This window comes from Rhamphochromis sp. 'chilingali' (genome assembly GCF_963969265.1).
Source record: "Rhamphochromis sp. 'chilingali' genome assembly, chromosome: 10".
Lineage (NCBI taxonomy): Eukaryota > Metazoa > Chordata > Actinopteri > Cichliformes > Cichlidae > Rhamphochromis > Rhamphochromis sp. 'chilingali'.
Genome location: NC_137937.1, coordinates 13,696,565 through 13,720,415, shown reverse-complemented (window position 1 = coordinate 13,720,415; position 23,851 = coordinate 13,696,565). Strand labels below are relative to the sequence as shown.

Sequence of the window (23,851 nt, the reverse complement as noted above, 5' to 3'; positions counted from 1 at the left end):
AGAAGGTGACTTTTTCTCTTACTCTCTAAATGCAATGACTCTACACACACATTCTGAGCTCTACTCAATTTAATGGCCCAATCTGAAACATCCAAAGGACAGAAGTATTGTATAATCTATCTATCTATCTATCTATCTATCTATCTATCTATCTATCTATCTATCTATCTATCTATCTATCTATCTATCTATCTATCTATCTATCTATCTATCTATAATTAGTGAGCTAATCAGAAAAAAAAGTTAACGGTATGGCAGTAGCTTATAGCAGGCCTATTATATTTACATTAACATCAATAACATTAATGTATTCCTATTTTAAAATTAATATGAATACATTTTTATTAACAAACAGCCTAAAGGAAATAGAAACAGCTGATTAAGTCACTGAAAATAGAGAAAGTGTAAAGTCACATGAGAAAGAGATATGATAGGCAACTTTATAATTTACTTTTGCTCTGAGCGCATCAGCTAGTGAACTGGAATCATCATAGATACAAAGTTATACAGTAGGCGATGGCTCTGTGATTCTTTCTCTTCTTTTAAATCCTCATGGGTTGTAATGAGAGATTTTATATTAATCTTCCCCATAATCTATGAGTTTACTGAGTGTATTAGGTAGATCATTCTGCTAGTGTACATGATTGGCAAATCAGGGATTTAAAATGTGTCAATAGTCACTCGCTCAAAAAAATAAAAAATCTTCAGCCATAAACTATTTAGTTGTTTTGACTCACTGGGGCAATGGCAGCTGCTGTCTCCACTGGATGATAACAGAGACTGGGAAACCAATCTCTGCCGGTTGATTACAATGTAAACAAAATGTGCTGCATAGTTCACCAAGTTCGTAGTTTAATGCAACCAAAGATTATGGTTACAAGGGAACACAGATCTGGAAAATAGATTGAAAGCTATTCACCCCCTGACATTAAATGAACTGCAAAGAAGATTCAGATGCTTACTATTACTGCATCTATCAGTTTGGTCATTTAAAGAAGTTCAGTTCCTTGAACTTAAAACAATGTTTTGGATTACTGACTACCTGACAGAGAGACTGCAGTGCCTGGGACTGGATGGACCTCTGTCTGATTAGGTGATGTGCAGCACTGGAGCATCACAGAGGACTGTGCGGTCTCCATTGAGTTGTACAGATTTTCAGTCCAACTTCAGGTCATAGCACCTATAGAAATGCTGATTATTCTGCACTGCTTTGACAGGAGAAGCACTACAGAGCTGTCTCGTCAGAGCAATCTGAATATGCTTTATTTTGAAAGTCTGATCCCTACACTAAACCCCAAAATAGATTCCTTTTGAAATTTATTATATTGGATCTGCTGGAGCTCTGATTTTCCTCCCTACTGTGATCTAATGCCCTCCTGATGATAGAACGCAATCCGGGACATTGAGCTGAAAACCCCAGTCAGGAGAGCCAGCATAAACTATTTGCCAATGTTAATGTTTGAAGATGAGAACTACAAACAAATTGCATCCAGCATCTGTTAAAACAGCAAGGATTCATAGTGAAAGAGTCTGGGTGCTGAAGTGGCCTGGCTGCATTCCAAACCTTCCACTAGCTGAAAACATTTGGCGCAACATGAAATCAAAAATACAACAATGAACACCCTGGACTGCTGAACTGCTCAAATCCCCTATCAAACATCAATGGTAAACCATTCCTCACCCAAAAGTCCATCAATGGGTCTCCTCACTTCCCAGATGGTTATGGGCTGTGGTTAAGAGAACAAAGGATGCTACGCAGTGGTTATAAGATGTTTTGGTGCCATCAAATTCAAAATAAAACTTTCCCCCCTTAAAATGTTACAATGTCTTAATTGAAACATTCGATTATGTTCCATTATGAATAAATTGTGTCCCAACTTTTTTGGGGTTGTTAAGTAGACTAAAATATTAAAAGTCTATGCAACCCCATTACATAGTAATACATACTTTAAGTATAATTCCATACAGTTTTATTATATTTTTTTATTGAGACAAACACACAAATATGGCTTCCTGCTTAAACATAAGGATTGTTTTAAGTTAGTGTGGCAGCAGATACGAGAGCGTCAATATCCTGAATTGCTTTGGATGTCCTTTGAAGAGCTTCAGCAACATAGTTGTCATTTAATGGCTCACAAGTGACGTCTGCAGGTCTTTCCTCCTCATCTGCATGTGCTTTTCCACTTCTCAGCACGTGACTGTTCTCCAGCAGAACTGGGCAAAGGATGTTAAAGAGCACACAGAGAAACCCTCAATACAGACATCAATGTTCATGTCAGCATCCCGTTGTATCTTGATCTTAGCACTGAAGGATACAGGTGAATCGCTTTATCTTCTCAAGCTCTGCAGGAACGAGCTCTGATCTAAAATGAACAGGAGGTCAAATGAACAGTACACACAAACTGTTAACACCTTTAATTTTATAACAAAATATCAACAGAGTGACCAGAAAAACACAACTTACAAACTGCCTGCTTCCTCTGTCACACTCATGCGTTGCTCAGCAGGCACAGAAATGGACACCATTTCTTCAAACGCTGCTGGTTTACAAAAATATCCATCCTGCAAACAGAAAGAGATTCAGTAACTGGCAGTGCACAAGCTTAAATGGTGTAAGCGTAGGTATCCACAGGTGTAACAGGAGGTACTACTACTTCGAGCTCTTGCAAGCAGCTGGGTAAGGCTGGACACTTCAATGACTTCAAGGCCTGGTTGTAGCAAGCCAGGATCCTGTAAAACAGTTATGCGATGGGTGAAGACTGGAAAAAGTCCTTTAACTCACCAGACTGCGATGAAGAGGGGGCAGCTTACCTGCTTGCACGACTCACAATAGAGCAAACAGAGTAGGCCTGTCCAAGCACATCAGGTGGAAGGTTGTTTAAATGGTAGGTTACCTCTTTGACCTGTGGTAAAGATGGGCTAAATTTGTAAGATGTTTTTTAAATGTATTGGTTAATCTCTTATTATAAAATTTAAAGTTTACCCGCCCTGACTGGAGTTCAGTTTTGTGATGCGTAAAATAAGAGTTAAGGTTGCGGTTAGAGCGGATGACTGATCCATCCCCTGGGGAAACCTCAACAGCTGAGACAGATCCACTCAGTATCCTACACAGCAGACATGAAGGTAAACACACTATTCTGGTGTAGATTTATGGACCATCTCCCACACTCTATACTGTACAACAATGATTTTTTTATCATGAGTATGAAAATTGAAGATATCAGAGAACCTTTGGTGTTAGACTGAATCAACAGGAAGGATGCTTCTGCTCTGATTTATTGTTTTGCTTTCAGGCAACTGATGAGGCACAGAAGACTTGAAAAATGACAGCTATAAGTTGTCAGGACTATTTTTAATAAATAAATACATTCAAGCACTTTTCTGGTATTTTCAAAGTGAATCTTCAAGCCTTTAATAATAATAATAATAATAATAATAATAATAATAATAATAATAATAATAATAATAATAATAATAATAATAATAATAATAATGGATTGCATTTATATAGCGCTTTTTGGGGACCCTCAAAGCGCTGTACAATTCCACTATTCGTTCACTCTCACATTCATACACTGGTGAAGGCAGCTACAGTTGTAGCCACAGCTGCCCTGGGGCAGACTGACAGAGGTGAGGCTGCCATATTGTGCCATCGGCCCCTCTGGCCAACACCAGTAGGCGGTAGGTGAAGTGTCTTGCCCAAAGACACAACGACCAAGACTGATAAGACGAACACCCAACTCTTGAGCCACGATCGCCCACAGCACCTTAAAGTTGTGAAATAAATAATAAATGTTCGTCACTCTCCTGGAAGAGATTGCAAAAACAAGATACCACTCAAAAAAAAGAAAAAAGAAAAACTAAAGAGAGCTCTTATCTTGGATTTTTTTGACCTGTTGCCCTCAAGTCGACATTTTGATTAACAAATTACCTCTCCTTCACTTCAGATTTGGTGCTAAATGCTTAAAAGCCTACTATACCAAACCTACTATAGTACAGAAGATGTTTTGGTATTATCTAGGTAACATCACATTAGGGCTGGGCCATATCGTACCGTTCACGGTAATACCGGTATAATGTTGGGCAACGATAAGAAAATGAAATATCGCGATAGAATATGGGTAAAACGCGCATGCGCAGTGCCTTTGTTTTCATACGCACATGGCAGAAAAAGCATGGCGGCAACGGAGAATAAGAAGGGCGAAAGCGGATCGTTGAATGAAACAGATGAACCAGAATTGGCTGCTGCAACTTCAGTGGTGTGGAACTGGTTAAGCTTTCATCCCTCAGATACACAATAAAGCACTATTTTTGGTACAGCATGCTAGCGGGCCGTCGTTATTACCGTGTTTTTTTTGGAAAATACGGCACACTTGAAATCAATCCTTTGATTTTTCTAAAAATCAACAGTGTCCCTTATCATCCCGTGTGCCTTATGTATGAATTCTGGTTGTGTTTACTGACCTTGAAATGATTTTATGTGGTACACAGCGCTCGAAAATCTGTCAAATATTTCACTTTGCTAAGCTACAAACCTGCACCGCTTGATGGATTGTCGGAGCATTACCGCTACCGTAGGCAGGAGCCTCACAGGGTGATAAGTACTGTGCTTCAACATAATATTACGGTATTGAGTGTATAACCTCTTTTTAAGTTTTGTGGATATTACACATGGTTATGCTGAGGATATGTCAACCAATTTCCACTGGAAATGCCTTTTGGTTAAACTGTCAGCAAGGAATTTGCATTTCGACTGTTAAATTTATATATAACAACTGTGCTTTGCCTGCACCAGTGTGTGAGCGTGAATGAATAGTGGAATTGTAAAGCGCTTTGGGTGCCTAGAAAAGCGCTATATAAATACAATCCATTGTTAGTGTCAGTTATATCGTAATCGCAAATTTTCAAATGTATATCTTGATAAATATTTTTGATCATATCGCCCTGCTCTACATCACATGATATGAAAAGTGATGTCAAAGTGATCTATTTATACCATTGGAGCCTCACACACTCAGCTGTAGACCAGACGCTAGTTAGGTTTGCGAGGATTAGTGCTCAGGCCTCAGAGCAAAGATTCTGAGCTAACAACATAAATATTAGTGACATTAGAATGGCCCATAAGCTGTCAAACACAATAACAACAGAGTTTCTCTCTGGTTAACCCAGTCTAACATCAACCATCATTCAGAGCTTTTTTTTTTAACAGTGGCCTTAAGAGATCAAACACATTGCCACTTAAGAAAACACCAATGAAAATAAACATTCTACAAAAGTTAAGTTAGTTAGTTAAGTCTTCTTAACTTGCAGTGCGTTTGACCTTTCAGGGCCACCGTAATTTATGCCCTGAAGACCTGCACAGTTACCTGTAAGTGACTCCCTGACACCACACTACCTTTACCATCTCAGTCGGAAGGTCTGTGTGTTCTTCTTTGGCCAGGGGATCTTTAACCTTCCACCTTAAATACACAAGTACGGAAGCTTAAATCAGCCACTGAACAATATTGAAATGGTTTACAAAATGCTTGTTTTTAAATCTACAAACCTGTGCCGATGAGGCGTTGGACACGTGAGAGACAGCGCCTGAGGAACACGGGACCTTCTGTCTTCACAGGATATGTCCAATTTGTTTATTGTCTTGTCTGATTGGTTCGAACTGCTAGCTCCTCTATCCGCTACATCTTTAGCTTTAGAGAAACGAGCTCCCCAGTGATGGCGAGCCACGGAAAGAGGGTAGGCCCATTTGGGAGCAACTGCACAGCATGAATGATGCTGGACCACTGTGGTGGACTGGTACACCTGTTCAGGCTGGAAAGAGAAGAAAAATAAATCATCCTATCAGACTTTAGATACATTGGCATTATTATTATTAGAAGGAAGTACTACCTTTTGGTGCCCATCGCCGATCATCTGAGGAGAACAAGACCTCGGTCTGGTCAGCATTGTCCTCATGTTTCTTCTTCCGTGCCGGACCACTTCGGTGTGATCACTGGTATTATCGGGTATTGGACTGCTCGCTTGCTCTTGTCTGCCGTAGCTATCATCTCTGCTCACTTGCTGCACACTGCGGTGCTGATTACGAGCAGAACTGAGGCTGCACATGAACTCCACTGTGAATTCTTCACCGGAGGATGACAGCACCAACACTGCATGTCCCTCCTCTGACCTGACGATGGTCTCGCCTCCAAGTCCGAATTCAGCCAGAGAGGCTGACACCTCTGGCCAATGTACAGCTGAATCAATGCTGAAAAAAGGCTGTATGAGGAAGTGCAGAACATACAAAGAGAGAGTAATTACACTGCCCATAGTCTAAGGGAGTAACACAGTGACTAATAACCAGTTCTTTATACCTTTTTGTTCTCAGCAGAGATAAGTTCATGTGGCAGATATGGTTGACGGGCATACTTATTTCTAAATGCCAGTGCAGCCAACATCAGCTTCTGTAATAAAAACAAGTGACGTAATCACGTTGAAGAAAGTCAGATGAAGGCAACACGAGAGGCACAAAAGCAATACAGTTGTTTTTATAGAAAACCTCATACGTAGTGCCGATACCTTGTATGTGCTGATGGTGAACCTGGTCCTCTGTCGGACTTTCTCAGCGGGCTGCAGTGGATGTCGGCGGGAGTCTGAGGCTTTCACCAGCAGGAATTCAGAACCGCACGGCGACAGCTGTAACCGCGCTCCGTTCCTATACCGGATATCTACCGACTCATCCTCGTACATGATCATCAACACGGCACTCTCGTCGGTTTCCATCGTAAAAAGGAGCCCGTTGCTGCGACCGCGCCTATAATCAAAACATTATGACGTTGTTACGTCATCAGGTGGAGACGCTTACTATTGGCGCGCATATCGTGTGAGACCGGAAGTGTCTTTTCTAAAAGTAAATAAATAAACCCACATTATTATTATTATTATTATTATTATTATTATTATTATTATTATTATTATTATTATTATTATTATATAAAAAACACATCTAAAATAAATTGACCAGAATTACCGAATTATGCATGACACTGATATTTATATTAAACCCGGTTATGTGGAAGTGGAACAACTGGGCCGCACTTTGAGCCAGAGATATCTAAAGGTGATTTTTTTTTTTTTTTTCAAAAACCATTTTAATGTGTGTGGTAATGGGGGAAAAACACCAGTACTCTTTTAATGTCAATATGAATGACATTTATTAATGTATTCTTAGATCATAAGATCCTTAGAGAACAAGTGGAGAGCCTGAATGCGACCAAAAATGAGCTGGGTGTGGATGACGACACACTGCAGCAATGGGTGGCCGATGTGTAGAAATGGGCTGAAGGTGAGTCTCAATATAATGCACTCATGTATAACAATAGGACCCACCATGGCCTCATTAAAGAACTTAAGGTAGAATTAAGATCTTTCTGACAGTGTCAACAAACAATGAAAAATAAGCCTTGTAAAAGCAGAATTTATGGTAGAGTTGTTGCGTTTCATCAAATTGGATAGAACCTGGGTTGAAATGATGTTGTACTAGTTGGTTTTATAAACCTGAACACCAACATACTTGTTATCTAATGATAATCATCAGAGTGCGAACACAAAGTCTTTACAGACAAAATGGTACGTCCCAGTTTCTTTGAAATGGACCGTTTGATACTTAGTTTGTACAGCTACTTTGTAAACAGAATAAAATCAGCTCCAGGTTTGTTTGAGCTGGATGTGATTTGTTCTAGCAAACAAATTGATGAGTGTAGATTAAAATGTAACTATATACATTATGTGAAGGTGTGAATTTTTTATGATTATTTACAGATGGCAACAAGAGGCGACACAGAATTCGCAAGGTCATCTTAGTTGAGAAGAAACGCTTGGCGGCGGCTGCTGCTGATGACTACAACAAGCTCGCTGAACCAACAAAGCAAATCGTATCCAGTGATGCCCTCATGCAGACCGACATTTGGCCCTGGCAGAGCACAAGTGAACGTAAGCTCTTGATTTCTAAATATCCTTTTTAAACAAACTCCCAGTATCTGAGCAGTAGTTGAATGTTTTGTTCTTGAATCATAATATGCTACTATGTTTTCCCATCTGATATTGTTAAACCGTAGCTGCTGCTGACCTCCGGACAAAGAGAAAGGTCTTTGAGAAGGTGATGGCTGTGAGGCGCCTGAGAGAGGAGGAGATGATCCTTTGCAGGGAGATGCGGCATCACTGGAAAGTGTTGCGAATGTGATCTGTGGTGTTGGGGACAATCTCCTCAGACTGTAAGCACATCTTTTATTTATTAATTTTTTGATGAATCGATTGAAAATAAGAGCAGATGCTAAAGTCTTACTAGATCTTTTACCTATATCTAGATTGCTAGCTAACACTGCCTTCTCCCTTTAAAAAAAAAGTTTAATGACAGGATCCTAATTCCTTGTGTTTATGAGGTGAGGGTTTTTTTGTTTGTTTGTTTGTTTTTTGCTTTACTCATATTTATTTGTTTTGTTCTTTTTACAGCCTCCTTTGTTGGCATGTTGGAGGATGCACAGAAGGGACTCTGTAGCCTGGTTTTAAAAAAAGAAAGAAAGAAGTGAACTGAAAGCTGAAATGCTCAAAGTAAAGGACGTGTACAAGAGAATCCTCAGCCACCAACCACTCCTGGAAATGGACTCGGAGGAGGAGGAAGACATTCCAGACGATGCCACTGAGAGTGATTTGAGCACTTCTGATGAAGACTGATTGTGTCATCATTGATGTTATGTTTGGTAAAATAAAAAGTTAATCACATCTCTGTTTAATGGGATTTTTCAACAGACATTTTACATTTTGAGAAGAAAAATGGAATTTCCTTGGTGCAGTTGTTTACCCTGAATCATTCTTTCCCATCTAATTTAATGACTAGTGTACATGTTCAGATATGATAACACAATTTAATTTATGGGATGCTTTCTGGGCTGCTCAAATTATCACAAAATTTAAAAGCACCAGGCAGCACACTCACAAGTGCATTTTTTTGTTCAGTGTTTTGTCGAAGAAATCAACAAGTACAATTGAGATGTTTGCTGTAGTGGTGTTTGTTAAGAAGCATGCCAGCACACTGGTGAACTGACTGTCCCAGAATGCACCCGAGCCAGTGACTCGCCCCAGAGCAAATGAAATTGCTTATCTAGAAAGACAACCGTCATCAAAGAAGTAAAAGAGTAGGAAACGAATGGTAAGGGAAGGTACTGTGGGGTAGGAAAGAAAGGCCAGAGCTGTGCAAAATGACCTCCAGCAGGCCACAAATGTGCACGTCTGCTCAAACGGTCAGAAACTGACTCCATGAGGGTGTTATGAGGGCCCGACGTCCACAGGTGGGGGTTGTGCTTACAGCCCAACACTATGCCGGATGTTTGGCATTTGCCAGAGAACACAAAGATTGGCAACTTTGCTCCTCATGGATGAAGGCAGGTTCACACTGAGCACTTGTGACAGAGTCTGGAGACGCCGTGGAGAACCTTCTGCTGCCTGCAACATCCTCCAGCATGAGTTTGGCAGTGGGTCAGTTTTGGTGTGGGGTGGCATTTCTTTGGGGAGCTGCACAGCCCTCCATGTGTTCGGCAGAGGTAGCCTGACTGCCATTAGGTACTGAGATGAGATCCTCAGACCCCTTGTGAGACCATATGCTGGTGCGGTTGGCCCCGGTTTCCTCCTAATGCACGACAATCCTAGACCTCATGTGGCTGGAGTGTGTCAGCAGTTCCTGCAAGACGAAGGCATTGATGCTGTGGACTGGCCCGCCCATTCCCCAGACCTGAATCCAATTGAGGACATCTGGGACATCATGTCTCGCTCCATCCACCAACTGCACCACAAAATGTCCAGGAGTGGGCAGATGCTTTAGTCCTGGAGTCTGGGAGGAGATCCATCAGGAGAGCATCTGCCACTTCATCAGGAGCATGCCCAGGTGTTGTAGGGAGGTCATACAGGCATATGGAGGCCACACAGACTAGTGAGCCCCATTTTGACATGTTTTAAGGACACTACATAAAACCAGATTAATGATTCTGTATTGCACTGATCAAGGAACCAACCCAATAGGAGCTAAAGGAATCCTCTTGACATTACTTCACTCAGTAAGTTTATGTTATGTTTAATGTGCATTTTCTTCATCAGTTTAGAACATAACATGTTAGCGCTCCCTGGTCCTTTTTGGAGACAGATCCTGAGACAGCAGGCAACTATGGAGAACTCGTGTCAGCTGTGGTAATTAAGGAATACTTTGATTTAATATTGAATTCATGACAACTATCCTCAGGCACATATTCCTGGATATATATAATGACATAAGTAAACTCCCATTTTAGAAACATTGCCTTCTTTGATCTGACTTATTGCCTCAGACTTTGGCCCCGTGTCCCCAAAACGACAGAAAATCCATGACACAGAGTAAGAGGCCTTTATCATGTTATAAGTGAGAGAGTTTGGTGTAACAGTGGTTGAACATGGCAAATCAATCCACAACATTTTGCCAGATAGCTTCATCCCAAAAAAGATAAACATTCTTCAAAAACAAAAGTTTGTGAATATTTCCAGTATTGCCAGGCCTAAACCAACCTGTTAAACTTATCAAATTATTGTCATAGATACGAACCTATTGATTGAAACAGAATCATTGAATCATCATCCAAGATCACTGTTACTGTTCAGATTATTTTATCTCTTATTTTCCTCTAGAATGTTTTGAAAATCAGCATTTGATCACCAGACTTTTTAAAAGTTTATTTTGATCCTATTGTTTACGTGTGTAATTGCATTTGTATTGAAATTATGACAGGAAAACCCTCAATCAAATTGTATCTTTGATATCTAATAATAATATTAACAATAATGTTACATATGTAATATGTACACAATAATAATGTGCAAACAAACAAGAAAAATAACAAAAAATGTCAATTTTTTTCTAATACCCTGTGTATATATATATTTAAAAACCACATATGACCACAACTCCAAATGTGCAATTGTCACTGCATCTAAACATGACATATTACAAAAAGGTAGAAACATAATATGCAATATGTTCTGAAGCTGGTACTGGTGCAGTTAACTTTGCTTTAGGCTCCCATACACAGTAGGTGTTACTTACTATACGTGCAGTGCAGTATTACTTTAACTTGTAATATGTTATAATAAGCAAGTCACTTCTATATTTATGAGGATGTAGACAATAATGTTGGCTGATATATAAAACTATGAGATATCGAGTGCAGGGAAGATATTGATCGATCAGATTCATGAATGTGTTAGGTACTTAAGCCACAATTAGAGAGTGAAACAGAGACTGACACTGGTTGAAATGTATAGTAAATATTTTATTTTGAACTTTTATGCTGAACTACAAGCTGTGAACTGTGCGATCTCTGCGACCTGTGGTGCCTGGTTTACTGTGTGTAAAACTGCGCAGGTTCCCATGTGTCATCCCACACTTTGCCACTGTCAGGAGAAAAACATAACAAAAAACAACGACAAGCACACACAAAACAGGATAATTTAGGTTGTGACATATGACAATTTTTTAGGATGAAATATCTTCTATATTCATGTCATGCTTTATACACCTTCATTGTAATATAAATCAAGTCAGAGAGTAATAATATATGTAGTAGATGTCAAGCAGGACCACAGCAGCAGCCACGATCCATCGGAACCTGCTGGATGAGAGAGCACAGAAACTCCAGGGAAGAAGTCTAGTTAGTAACATGCATGAACTGCATTACTGAGACATGTATGTTTACAGATGGTGAGGGAGAGGGGGAGAGTTTTCAGTAAAAGGAGACGTGACTGCATCTTCAACCAATACTGAGCCTGCATAACCCTGAAAGAGACAGACAGAGAGGGGGGGGGACACTAACCTCCAGCAGTCTGGTCCTATTACAGCATAACTAAGGGCTGAGCTGAACCAGCCCTAACTATAAGCTCTATAAAGAAGTAAAGTCTTATGCCTACTCTTAAAAGTGTTGACCATGTCCACCTCCAAAACTCATAATGGACTTTGGAGGTGGACAGCTATCAAGCTCCTCACAGAAGAGGAGCTCGATAGCTAAAAGCTCCCAATTTACTTTAGTCCAAATACATGAATTCAAATTGGGGTGATAACTATTTATCAACAATATGAATGTCTGTTCCCGTCCAACAAAGTTGTTACTACATACCATGTTGAGCAGGGTTTCCACTTGACTTTAACTTCTTCTTTTTCCTAAAAAACATGATAAACAAACAATTAATTAAGAAAGACATGCAAGTTGCATACAAAAAGGAGCTTATAAACATTTGTGTACTATTGAATGGCTCAATATATTATACAATTAGTTTACAAAAACATAAGAACCACTACAATGCTTGTACTGCCAGCATCGAGTGCATGTCAGCAAAGCAACACTGCTTACATTGTGGCTCACAAGCAAAACTAACTGAAGCAGATGTTACTGAATGGGAAGGAGCACCTCCACATCAATCACTCCTTCTGAGCATGATGTCAGGAGGACTTTAAAGAACGTAAACATCAGGAAGGCAGCACGACCAGGTCGTATCAGGTGGTATGTTCTTATTTAATGTCCTATTTGGAGCGAAATACAGACTCAGTGGCTGAATTAGTGTAGATTCATCAAATACAAAAGCTTATGGATATTCAGTCAGGCACAGTTCAAATCCGGGAAGTCCAAAGACGCAAACAAATCTGCACAACAGCAGGCTAAATTACTTACATTTACAACTCTCCTGTCTACTATCTCTTCATATATTCATATGTTTCGTACATTTACAGTACCATAACATCTAACCTTTCCTTGTCCTTTTGTTTTGTTTGGGACATCCGAGGTGTACACCGTAGAAATTGAGGGAGATGCAGGATGTGGAGATTGAGAGGAGGATGCAGGAGGAAGCAGAGACGAAGAGGAGGATGCAGGAGGAAGCAGAGATGGAGAGGACAGAGAGGAAGATGCAGGAGGAAGCAGAGATGGAGAGGAGGATGCAGGAGAAAGCAGAGATGAAGAGGAGGATGCAGGAGGAAGCAGAGATGAAGAGGAGGATGCAGGAGAAAGCAGAGATGAAGAGAAGGATGCAGGAGGAAGCAGAGACGAAGAGGAGGATGCAGGAGGAAGCAGAGATGAAGAGGAGGATGCAGGAGGCTGAGAGAGGGAAGAGGAGGATGCAGGAGAAAGCAGAGACGGAGAGGAGGATGCAGGAGGAAGCAGAGATGAAGAGGAGGATGCAGGAGAAAGCAGAGAGGAAGAGGAGGATGCAGGAGGAAGCAGAGATGAAGAGGAGGATGCAGGAGGAAGCAGAGATGAAGATGAGGATGCAGGAGGAAGCAGAGATGGAGAGGACAGAGAGGAAGATGCAGGAGGAAGCAGAGATGAAGAGGAGGATGCAGGAGGAAGCAGAGATGGAGAGGAAGATGCAGGAGGAAGCAGAGATGGAGAGGAGGATGCAGGAGGAAGCAGAGACGGAGAGGAGGAAGCAGAGACGAAGAGAAGGATGCAGGAGGAAGCAGAGACGGAGAGGAGGATGCAGGAGGAAGCAGAGACGAAGAGGAGGATGCAGGAGAAAGCAGAGATGGAGAGGAGGATGCAGGAGGAAGCAGAGATGAAGAGGAGGATGCAGGAGGAAGCAGAGATGGAGAGGAGGATGCAGGAGAAAGCAGAGATGAAGAGGAGGATGCAGGAGGAAGCAGAGATGAAGAGGAGGATGCAGGAGGAAGCAGAGACAGAGAGGAGGATGCAGGAGGAAGCAGAGATGAAGAGGAGGATGCAGGAGGCTGAGAGAGGGAAGAGGAGGATGCAGGAGAAAGCAGAGACGGAGAGGAGGATGCAGGAGGAAGCAGAGATGAAGAGGAGGATGCAGGAGAAAGCAGAGATGAAGAGGAGGATGCAGGAGGAAGCAGAGATGAAGAGGAGGATGCAGGAGGAAGCAGAGATGAAGAGGAGGATGCAGGAGGAAGCAGAGATGGAGAGGAGGATACAGGAGAAAGCAGAGACGAAGAGAAGGATGCAGGAGGAAGCAGAGACAGAGAGGAGGATGCAGGAGGAAGCACTTCATTTGACACTTCAAGCTAGTACTGTGACTTAGGAGTTTTGTACAATGGTGATGCTAACTACCTCAGGGAGGTAATCAGGTAACCTCTTAAGAAGTATATAAGTTATTTAAGAATCTTGGTGTTCATATTGGTAACATTATAACATTTGTTATACTAGAAAGTCTCGAAGAGAATTATCAGGTCTGGTTTTCGTGAAGATTTTTAAAATTACATTTGTATATACATGAGTGTGAAAGACCATACTATACACACACACACATACAAAATTGTTCAGGTGGGTAACACCAGAGGTTCAGTATGGCTAGCTTTGGTGATGTGAACGCCACATGGGGAGGTAATAAGGCATATATAACACTATTTTATGTTAGCAACAGGACATGTAGGGCAGCTGTCACCTCACAGCAAGAAGGTTACTGGTCTGAACCTTGGCTGAATAATAGAATAGAATAGAACAGAACAGAACAGAGTAGAGTAGAATAGAATAGAATAGCTGGTGACTGTTAACTATCCTCATCCTCACCATCTTGTTTGTCTCTGTGTACCCCGTGGTGATCTGCCTTCTTATCTAGGGTGTACCATGAGTATCACCCAAAGACAGCTAGGATAGGCTACCTGATAAGGACACCTGGTTACAGATAATGGACAAAGCATAGTGTGATGATGTTATTCTGATGTGAATAACGTTTTTATTTATGCTCTTTTATAAATTAATATTTTATGTGTATATACATGTCTTGTTAGTTTCTTACTTCATGATATACAAGAAAACATTGACAACTGTGATTAATAAAGAATTGTCTAGCAGACCAACCACTTATTAGATCAGAACTTTTAAACTTACTGACAACTGGGCTGAATTAACCATCCTGCTCGCATTTCTGTTGTTTTTAACAGAGGCAGCCCAGTTACTGTTTTTAAACTGTTCTTGTTTTTTTTCAATCACTCCTTTACGTTCAGGCTGCCCAGGCATCCACTGCATGTCTTCCTGTTGCAGGTGTTTGGAGCCTGACAGGAAGGGCATGGTTTGGTTTTTGGCTTTGTCATTTCTGCAAATGAAAATGGAACATGTAGGGATCATTTCAGGTCTGTTTTGGTTAAATGATTACAAAAATAATTTATGACCAAAGAAATAACTTATATTACGAGGCAGTATTACACCATATTTAGAAAAAAAATCAATTACGAGATTAAAGTCATTAATATTGAGTTAATTACGTCAATAGGGTTAAAAAAACTGAATTGATTACAGAAAAGATACATTGCTAAAATAGAGCAGTACTAACATTAGCTGGGTGGCCAAGCAAGTGTCTTACACATGAGAATACATCACCAAAAATAAAATTAAATAAACTTTTGCAGAAGTAGTTCTCTTGGTACACAGACTGCTCTGTGAAAACATTTCAAGTTTAATATCAGTTTAACATGCAAATTACCCACAGTTTATCACAACTTACTTAGCTAGGATCTGCCTCGTGTCGAGTCGAAAAATTCGCTGCAGGACCGTGAGTTGAAAGATACATTTACTACGACTCCCAAGATGCATTGCAGTAAGAACCATCCAATCGCCTTGCTTAAGATCTGTTGACATGTCGCTAAAGGCGCGCTGTAGATAAATATTGCAATTTGTAAAAAAATTAAATAAAAAAATAACATTTGCAATTTGTAATTACATAATTAAACACTGGGCCAGTTTATTTTCGTATTATCGCTGGTTATTATTTTAGAGTAAATAAAGGAATAACGGGTAGCACCAAGCTGTTGTTATCTTCATTTCCATAGCAACGGCGGTTGAGGATTATGGGTAGTGTGCAGTTACGGGATTAGTGACAGTGCGCCGTCTGCATTAATTGGTCTGATTGGTTGGAGCCGAGCGCATCCAAAACTATGGAGCCCCGCAGGGGACATGGGAGAAAAAAAATTAAGACGGACTTTTGCGAGATCTCGCAAAAGCTCCGTATAAATAGAATTACAAGAGCATATGTATATAAAAAAAAAAATAACAGTCATTATTGAAGTATCTGTTTATGGTTCAAAGAGTGGCAACCTGAGAAGAATTAGAAGGGGCACACTTGTGGAATGATGATGAATTAAAACTTAAATTAATATTTGTTTGTCTGTTTCAGAGCAAAGATAGGATTATCACTGTCTGCGAATCAGTCTATCTTATCTTCTAAAATTATTATCTTCATTTGTGTTTGTTTTGGCGAAATTTGATTATAAAGTGCCTACATATTTTTGTTCATTTTTGTGGACAATTTCTGCAAGTTAACAGTAGGTGGCACTAATGCGTCGCCTGGCTGCAATAAGACCACAGAAGCAGCAGTACAGCGGCGGTGGACTCGGGAGTTGGTTTCATCACATTACGTTCAGAGAAGATACTTTATCTAAATAAGCGACGCTACGCATTGCAATGGTTACACTGACAGTCTCTTTTGTCTTGGTAGACACGCCGGAGTTGCAATGAAGGTATTTTTTTCTTTACATAACCTTTGTTCCAATTATCTGTCTGATTAGATTTTCGCTAGCACCAAACGGCTAACGCAAGCTTCAGGTCGCTGACGTTTCTGGGCTTGTGCTGGCTAAATACTCAAAACGGCCGGACAAACAGCCACTCTGGCACCTGTCACTCAACACTGATTTGACGTTAAGATTATTTAGTTACATTAGGTTTCCAGGTGAATATTGGTCTAGCTTTTTTTCTGCTTTTTTGTGACATTAGGTACCTTAAGTGCTTTTACTGTTGACATTTACTTTATCTATTCACATCTTGTGCTTTATGAACAGCTCGTACAAACCCCTTCTAGTAGTTTCATGTATTATAATCATGTATAATATGCACATATATGTGACCTTGTGGTGCTTGTGGTAACCGTGTATAAATTATACTGATGGGCCTTTGTGGCTGACATATTGTCAGTAAGAACAAGATGTTCTTCAGGATTCAACGTGAAGACACTAAATACTGAAGTAAAGGTGTTTTGTAAATGTCAGGCAGGGGCCTCTTCCATGTGGGCTTCATGCTGTGGTCTGCTGAATGAAGTCATGGGTACTGGGGCCGTCAGAGGCCAGCAGCCAGGGTTCGGGGCCGGTGCTGGACCCTTCAGATTTGCCCCCAGTGCGGGATATTCCACGTACCCGCCCACCAGCTCAGGGAGTCCCAGTCTTGTATGCAAGGCCTGTGGTCAGGCCTTCTCAGTCTTCAGGAGGAAGGTAGGTGCCTGGGTGTTCTGTCTAATACAAACATATTACCTGGTCTGATAAGGAGGAAACATATTAAATGAATTATTTAGACAGAAGTACTGTGGGCATGGAGAGTGTGCGTGCTTAGCTCATTTTCTCATGTGCATTTTTAATGGGTGTTCTTTTTTTTTTTTTTTTTTTTTTTTTTGAAGAAAAAAGCATGTAATTATAAAGGTTTAAACGAATTCAAATAGTTAAAAAGAGGCTAACTGGTTTTCTAGAGTGCTGACATGATGAATATTTATTTGTCCTGGGACAAAAAGGCACAAGTTGGGAGGCAGATGGACCAACATGCTAGTGCTCTAATATCTTCATGCTCAGGCTCTCACTCTGTCTGAACCCTCTGCACACCACCATGCCGGTCTAATCCCATATCTTGCATTTATTACTCTTTGATGTTTGTCACATGAAAGAAAGCACCTCCTGTCTCTGTCTGCATGGGAAGAGCAGATGTGAGTGATAGAAATGCAATAAAGCTCTGGTGGCATTCAGTGATTTATTAAATGGTTTTGGTATTTTTCCTGTTTTGACTGTAACAGCAATATTTATTATAAAATATATGTGCATATAAGGAGGAGAATGAGACGGGTTACATTTTTGTCTGTGACGTCTTCCTGCGATGAGATACCTTGCAGTAGCACATGGCGGAAGGTGTGCATAAATCACTAATTCCCTCATTTCCATCACCTTGTTTATCTTCCTCAGTATATTTGCTGCGACTGCAAGAAGAGCTTCTGCTCTCTGTGCTCCGTGCTTCAGGAGAATTTACGCATTTGTGCCACGTGTCATTTGCTGAAGGCGACGGCCTTTCAGCGGCCGCGGCTCATGCGTCTCAGAGTGAAGGACCTGCGTCAGTACTTGCTGCTGCGTAACATCCCCACCGACACCTGCAGGGAGAAGGAAGATCTGGTGGACTTGGTTCTCTGTCATCAAGGAATCGAGGAAGAGGAGGACCCCGACATGACCAGCCTTCAGTCGCGTTCCCTGTACACTCCAACCCCTTCTACCACACAGTCTGCCTCCGAGCTGTCTGCGTTCGCTGCCTCTCAGGAGGAAGCGCTCAGCAGGAGCGATAGCTCTGACACCAACCAGGTCAGAACCAGGTTAAACACATGTATGCAAATAACATACTCTCCAGACCTCTACAGATATTTATGTAGTAATACTTTTCTGTTGGTGCAACGCATACATTTCTAAGAAATTCACGTGAGTGTTTTCCAGAAAATGAGTCGGTTAGAGTTCACTGCTCATCCTTTCAGCTAAATTTGCACACCAACTAAATAAAAACAAATCAGGACTCTAGAAAGCAATAAAAGAAAGCAAATAAGCTAGAAGAGAGCCCAACCTCAAGCAGCCAGGAGCCACTATAAATACTTGTACCAGGCCTGATTATAGAGCAGTAAGCTTGTCTTTGAATGGAACGTACCAGGCATTGTTGTTTCCAGTGTATCAATGGGCTGGCTGAGGTCTGTCTAATCCTAATCTTCTGTTGGCGGCATGCTTCTTGTGTGCAGTGCATACGATGTTTGTTGTTGCCTTTCAGGATTTGGGAGACGGTACATCAGTGTCTCTTCTCAACTTGGATCCCAGTGAAGACACTCCTGAGGTCTTTCTATTTATTTTCCTTTTAATAAAAGTGAATTCATGCATTATTGCTGATAAAACTGTGGTGCAAGTATTAGAGAGCAGTGTGATGAATGCTTAGATGCTTTTGGGTGACTTGGGTTGAAAATCAATGAAAAGAATTTTATTCATCTAAGATCCCAGAAACAGTTCTGCTTACTTGGAGATATGAAAACTCAGTTATGCGTTCATGTTTGCAGACAGTTTAAAAAACAAATAAATTATAATGATTAACAAGAAGCAGAATATGATGAAAAAAGAGTATTGTGTGCATAATATTTCATTTAGTGGTGTTTCCTGTCCTGTAGGTTAGTCCTCAGACTCGACGTTGGGCCAGAGCATCCCTCTCAGACATCTCCAGTTTACGGGATATTGAGGGCCTGTCTGTCAGGCAGCTGAAAGAGATACTGGCCAGGAATTTTGTCAACTATTCAGGGTGCTGTGAGAAGTGGGAGCTGGTGGAGCGTGTCAGCAGACTTTACAGGGAGACTGAAGAGAACAGGAAATCATGTGGGTATTAACTTTCTTACTGTGTTTAAATCCTGTGGGGGGAGGGGGGGCTGTCAGCTCTAAAGCAGTCCTGTTTTTTTATTTCCTATAGAAATCATCTATAGTATATGAAATGTTTGTAATAGTTAAGATCTTTTGCACATAAACGTGGTCTTATCTTCATCTAAATAACAATCACAGACAAATGTGACTAAACTAATAAAACACAAACACTCATTTTGTCGCATCTTTATTAAAGACTCTGAATAGATACTCACAGTCCAGGCTGGAAGAGTTTATTAACCTCTGTGCTAATTACTTCTCTAAAAAGTCCAGTGTTCAGGTAATAGAGGATAGAGGTTACCTTTCAGGTTAGTAACCAGTCCTTGCATGTCTTTATTAAGTCTGCTGTTCTCAAGAACAAAAAGCGACTGGTGTGGTGCGAAGCATTAAGCAGCCTGCTCAGTCTCTCAGAAGGCTGAAATCTTTGGTCATGTGTAAATTTTGAGAAAAATCACTGAACAATAGGATACGATTAACGTAAACTACTACAGATCTTCTGGATATCCTAAAAGTTGTAGGACATTATTGTAGGATATGTTCAGCCAACAAAAGTTTAAGTGAACACAGCGGTATGTTTGGAGTGAAGAAAAGTCCTTCACACCTATCTGTGAAGCGCGGTCAGTGCACAGTGTAAAAGGTGGGCGTAGCTACCGTGATGTCATCTGTTTGTTTCTGATGTTGTGTTTTGAAGTCTTGAGATTTGTATTTTCATCCTTGCCATCTTTTTTTTTTTTTTTTTTTTTTTTCTTTTCATTTGAAAAAGAAATAAATACAAACTGATTTGATGAGGGTGGCTAGGCTAACAGTGAAAGTGCTTACTTATTAGCTAACAACTTGTCAATCACAAGCCGGCAGCACGACATCCATAATCCTGTTTTTTGGAATGTAGTATAACCAAGATTTACAAACTAAAGCTAATTTCTTATTCGGTATAATCCAAAATAAGTCACTGAGGCCCTGTCCTACAGACATCTAGAGGACCAGAAGTCTTTTTTTACAGCCATTGCTGTGAATAGGAGAAAATCAGAAGTCCTGACCTTAATTTAACTGAGATGACCTAAAGAAGAATCAAGATATTTTAGAATTACTGATGAACTGAAACCATTATGTAGGCGGCTTGAATCTAAATTCCTCCTGACAGTTGTGCAAGTCTCGAGCAGCTATAGGAAATGTTTAAAAAAGCTGTGGTTGCTTACAAAAACAGACTGTACCATTTAATAAACTGTAGAGTTAACCTTCTCCAGCCTGTACTGTGAGCCAGTAATAAAGATAATAAAGACAGTAGAAGTAGAGCTGTGTTTATAATTAATATCAGACCGCATTTTATCAGCAAGTTAAACATAGAAATCCAGCTAACTTCAAAGAGTTTACAAACCTTTTCAACTGCATCATGTTGTGTGGTCGAATGAAGTGTGTCAGTACATTTCATTTATTTCTCTTGCAGTGGAAAATGTGAGCAGCACTGTAACCACAGGTAAGTTTTCACCCAACTTCTGTGTGCAGTGTCCTAGATGTCATTGTTGGAACTACATCCTGTTTTTAACCACTGAAACTAAATATCTCTGCTTCCTCTGACAATATTATTTACTGCGAGTGCTATTGATAACTCACACAGGTAGGGTCATTTGAACGAGTTTTTCGTTTAGACTCCTGTTGATATGTCTCGCGCTTGCTTTACTCCTCCCTCATAAAGTGATGACCTTCCCCCCTCCCATCTGCAATGGTGCCATTGGAGGTAAGGCTTATACCTTGTGGTCACATGTTCCATCTATGAACCCATCTGCACCGCACCAGTGTTCGTTGGGAACCTGTTCTCATTTTCCATTCGACCCATTTCTTTGAAACATTTCCATACGTGGTTCTTCCTGTGAGGGGATATTGATGTTGCATTGAGGATGAAAGTTGAATGTTCATTTATCCCACTTAAGAAAATTGAAGATTGATTTTCATGGTGGATCAATCTCCTTCATCTATTCGTGTGTGTGTGTGTGTGTGTGTAATATGTGAAGTAATTATATTGAAAACTGGAGTATGTCAGCCCTGTGTGTTCACTCTGAGCTTGCTTCTAGAGATCAAAATTGTGTGGTTGACATAGTAACATCTTGACACTTAGAAACTGCAGGGGTTGTTATTTTGCAGGCGATTGTGGGCATGACCTACCTCGATCAGACAAGGGTGCTTTGTGAAGCTTTGAGTATTCCAGTGCTCTCTTACCCTTTACTCATTGTGTGGTTATATCACTCTCTTTTCTCGCAGATGGGGAGAACTGTCCACTGACGATTCACGACGACAACCTCTGCAGGATCTGCATGGACGCTACGATCGACTGCGTCCTCCTGGAGTGTGGACACATGGTCACTTGCACCAAGTGCGGCAAGAGGATGAATGAATGCCCGATCTGCAGGCAGTACGTCGTGAGAGCTGTGCACGTCTTCAAATCCTAATGCACCTCTGCAGCACCACTGCACCTGCTTCAGACTGAAACTGTACCTTAACCTCAACAATGCAGCTCGTAACCTTCAAATCCCCAAAAGACTCAGTCTGTGGATGTTTGTATTCCCTGAGGTCTCACTTTATTTGCACAGTGAAATCTAAGAAATGTCTTTCTGAAGAATTTTGACTATTCGCTTTCACGAGTGGGCAGAGCGTAGGAACGTACCCTCCAGCAAGTCATTCCTCAAGTTAACATATCTTCCATATCTGTGTTTATTCTCAAATGTCTTAAATGTATTTCTTACAGTTTTTCAAAGCAAAGAATGTGCGGCACGAGCCGCGTGCAGTCTTGTTAAACAACGCTTCACCCTCAGATCTGCCTGTAAACTGTAGCTGGTTCTCTACTCTGCTGGGCATTCCTGAGAGCACCTCACTTAACAACTGCTGCAAGTGACTACATATCTTCATGAGGGCGAGGGCACATGCTGAAGCTCAACATAGGAGAGTGTGAACTAGGTGCCAAATAATGCGTCATGCCCTTATGCTTCTCACCTTTTTTTTTTCTTTTTTTTTCTCCCCCCTTCCTTCAGCTGTGAGGGTTAGTGTTGGATTGTTGATTCCTCAGCATGTTTGACCAGAAAGCACTTTTCTTCACAACTGTGTTGATCCACTACTCGCAAGCGACCTAATAGTAGCTGAGTTAATGCGTGCTTATCTTTGAGCTGCTTGAGTTCAAAGCCGCTGTGATTTTTCAGATGGAGTTGACATATAATTGTTCTGTTCACTTATTTTGTTACATAGCTACTTGTATGCATTACACATTTTAAATGATCACACAACGTCTGTCGTTACAGCAATAGCTAACCTCCGCTGTCACCTCTTGATTTGTCTCTTTAGTGGAGACAAAGTACGAAAACTGGTGCTAACTCATCCCACCACCTTCCCCAACCACCTCCCGCGGAACTGTTTTTTTTATTTTGTTTTTATTTGTCGTGTATTGTTGAGAATGGAATGAAGTGTCTTAACGAGTTGAATTTTCTCATGTAGGAGTAATGTATTGAACTAACTATTCAAAGATATAGCTATGAGTTTACTGACACCTGTGATATAGGAAGTAAATAGAAGTTAATGACTTGATGTATATTTGCATATATGGATCCATATGAGATATGTATATATCTATTTTTTTTTTTTTAATTATTTGATTGAAGTGGCCCAGGGATTGGGTTCAGTTTATATTTAGAGGTTTACATTTTTCCTGTCAGGTGATTTAAAATGTGTTTAATCTGCATTAATTTGCTTGAACCAGAGCATGACACTGCTTTACACCAGATAGGTCATATCCTACTCCTTAGATTGCCCCTACCCCTGAAACAAATTCTCTGCTTTTATTTTCCCACAAAACCCTGCTCTTTCACAAGCTTTTCGCTCTGTACTGTAACCCACAAAGTCAAAATTGCTGCTATTACAGTAAAGATGTCCGCTACAGTCATGCACAGTAGCAGATCAGGTTGCACTTTTTTCCTTTTACAGAGGGTTTAATTGTGTGCTAGGTTTGGTCTTTGTATTTGGGAATGTTGAACTTTTTATTTTGGTAATTAAAATTTCAATTGAAATCTGCATGTGTCTTTTACTGTCCTGGCTAACGATTACTGAGGAAGTGATCATGTCACAGCCTTTTAAGTTCCAAACACAAAATTGTTCAAGACAAGGCCTGGGTAGTGATGAGAGGTTTGTTTTAGAACACACTTCTTACTTCATTCTCTAAAATTGTATGGCGTTAAATTTGTGAAAAAAACAAAAACAAAAATCAATCCAATAATTTCTTACAACTTAAACACAAACAAAAGTTAACTTGATCTAATTTCACTACTTCAAAAAGTGGTAAAAAGAAAATTATTTTAAACCCTCTTATTGTATTTCTCTGATATTTGGCAAACATGACTTTTTTGC

At 40.5% G+C, this 23,851-nt stretch overlaps 3 protein-coding genes and 2 long non-coding RNA genes across 9 annotated transcripts; 3 read left to right on the top strand and 2 right to left on the bottom strand.

The window, feature by feature from the left end:
• Positions 1-1,963: 1,963 nt before the first annotated feature.
• On the bottom strand, positions 1,964-6,829 carry cUnh5orf34 (chromosome Un C5orf34 homolog). 2 transcript variants are annotated; one of them, XM_080895277.1, is made up of 11 exons: positions 6,556-6,829; positions 6,351-6,440; positions 5,887-6,255; positions 5,546-5,808; positions 5,367-5,459; positions 2,984-3,104; positions 2,812-2,903; positions 2,652-2,730; positions 2,465-2,562; positions 2,317-2,363; positions 1,964-2,214 (listed from the first exon to the last, which is right to left on the bottom strand). In XM_080895277.1, exons 1-11 carry the CDS (start codon positions 6,757-6,759, stop codon positions 2,036-2,038), a joined length of 1,635 nt encoding a protein of 544 aa, XP_080751403.1. In that variant the 5' UTR covers positions 6,760-6,829; the 3' UTR covers positions 1,964-2,035. The 2 variants fall into 2 exon arrangements, with proteins under 2 accessions (XP_080751403.1, XP_080751404.1); XM_080895278.1 differs by having other exon boundaries at positions 2,655-2,730.
• A 736-nt stretch (positions 6,830-7,565) lies between these two features.
• Positions 7,566-8,667, top strand: LOC308404503. The gene is made up of 4 exons (XR_013973139.1): positions 7,566-7,605; positions 7,798-7,968; positions 8,094-8,249; positions 8,488-8,667. It is a non-coding gene; the product is annotated as an uncharacterized lncRNA (long non-coding RNA).
• A 2,639-nt stretch (positions 8,668-11,306) lies between these two features.
• LOC308404020 lies at positions 11,307-15,655 on the bottom strand. 2 transcript variants are annotated; one of them, XR_013973038.1, is made up of 4 exons: positions 15,505-15,655; positions 14,892-15,096; positions 14,571-14,675; positions 11,307-12,211 (listed from the first exon to the last, which is right to left on the bottom strand). It is a non-coding gene; the product is annotated as an uncharacterized lncRNA (long non-coding RNA). The 2 variants fall into 2 exon arrangements; XR_013973039.1 differs by lacking the exon at positions 14,571-14,675.
• LOC308404019 (uncharacterized protein) lies at positions 12,220-13,738 on the top strand. The gene is made up of 2 exons (XM_080893857.1): positions 12,220-12,941; positions 12,981-13,738. The coding sequence occupies exons 1-2, from the start codon at positions 12,857-12,859 to the stop codon at positions 13,601-13,603; spliced, it is 708 nt and encodes a 235-aa protein (XP_080749983.1). The 5' UTR covers positions 12,220-12,856; the 3' UTR covers positions 13,604-13,738.
• Positions 15,656-16,366: 711 nt separating the features above from the next.
• rnf34a (ring finger protein 34a) lies at positions 16,367-22,120 on the top strand. 3 transcript variants are annotated; one of them, XM_080893652.1, is made up of 8 exons: positions 16,367-16,516; positions 17,042-17,260; positions 17,996-18,382; positions 18,834-18,896; positions 19,222-19,423; positions 20,910-20,939; positions 21,159-21,200; positions 21,722-22,120. In XM_080893652.1, exons 1-8 carry the CDS (start codon positions 16,511-16,513, stop codon positions 21,907-21,909), a joined length of 1,137 nt encoding a protein of 378 aa, XP_080749778.1. In that variant the 5' UTR covers positions 16,367-16,510; the 3' UTR covers positions 21,910-22,120. The 3 variants fall into 3 exon arrangements, with proteins under 3 accessions (XP_080749778.1, XP_080749779.1, XP_080749780.1); XM_080893653.1 differs by lacking the exon at positions 21,159-21,200; XM_080893654.1 differs by lacking the exons at positions 20,910-20,939; positions 21,159-21,200.
• The last annotated feature ends 1,731 nt before the right edge of the window (positions 22,121-23,851 follow it).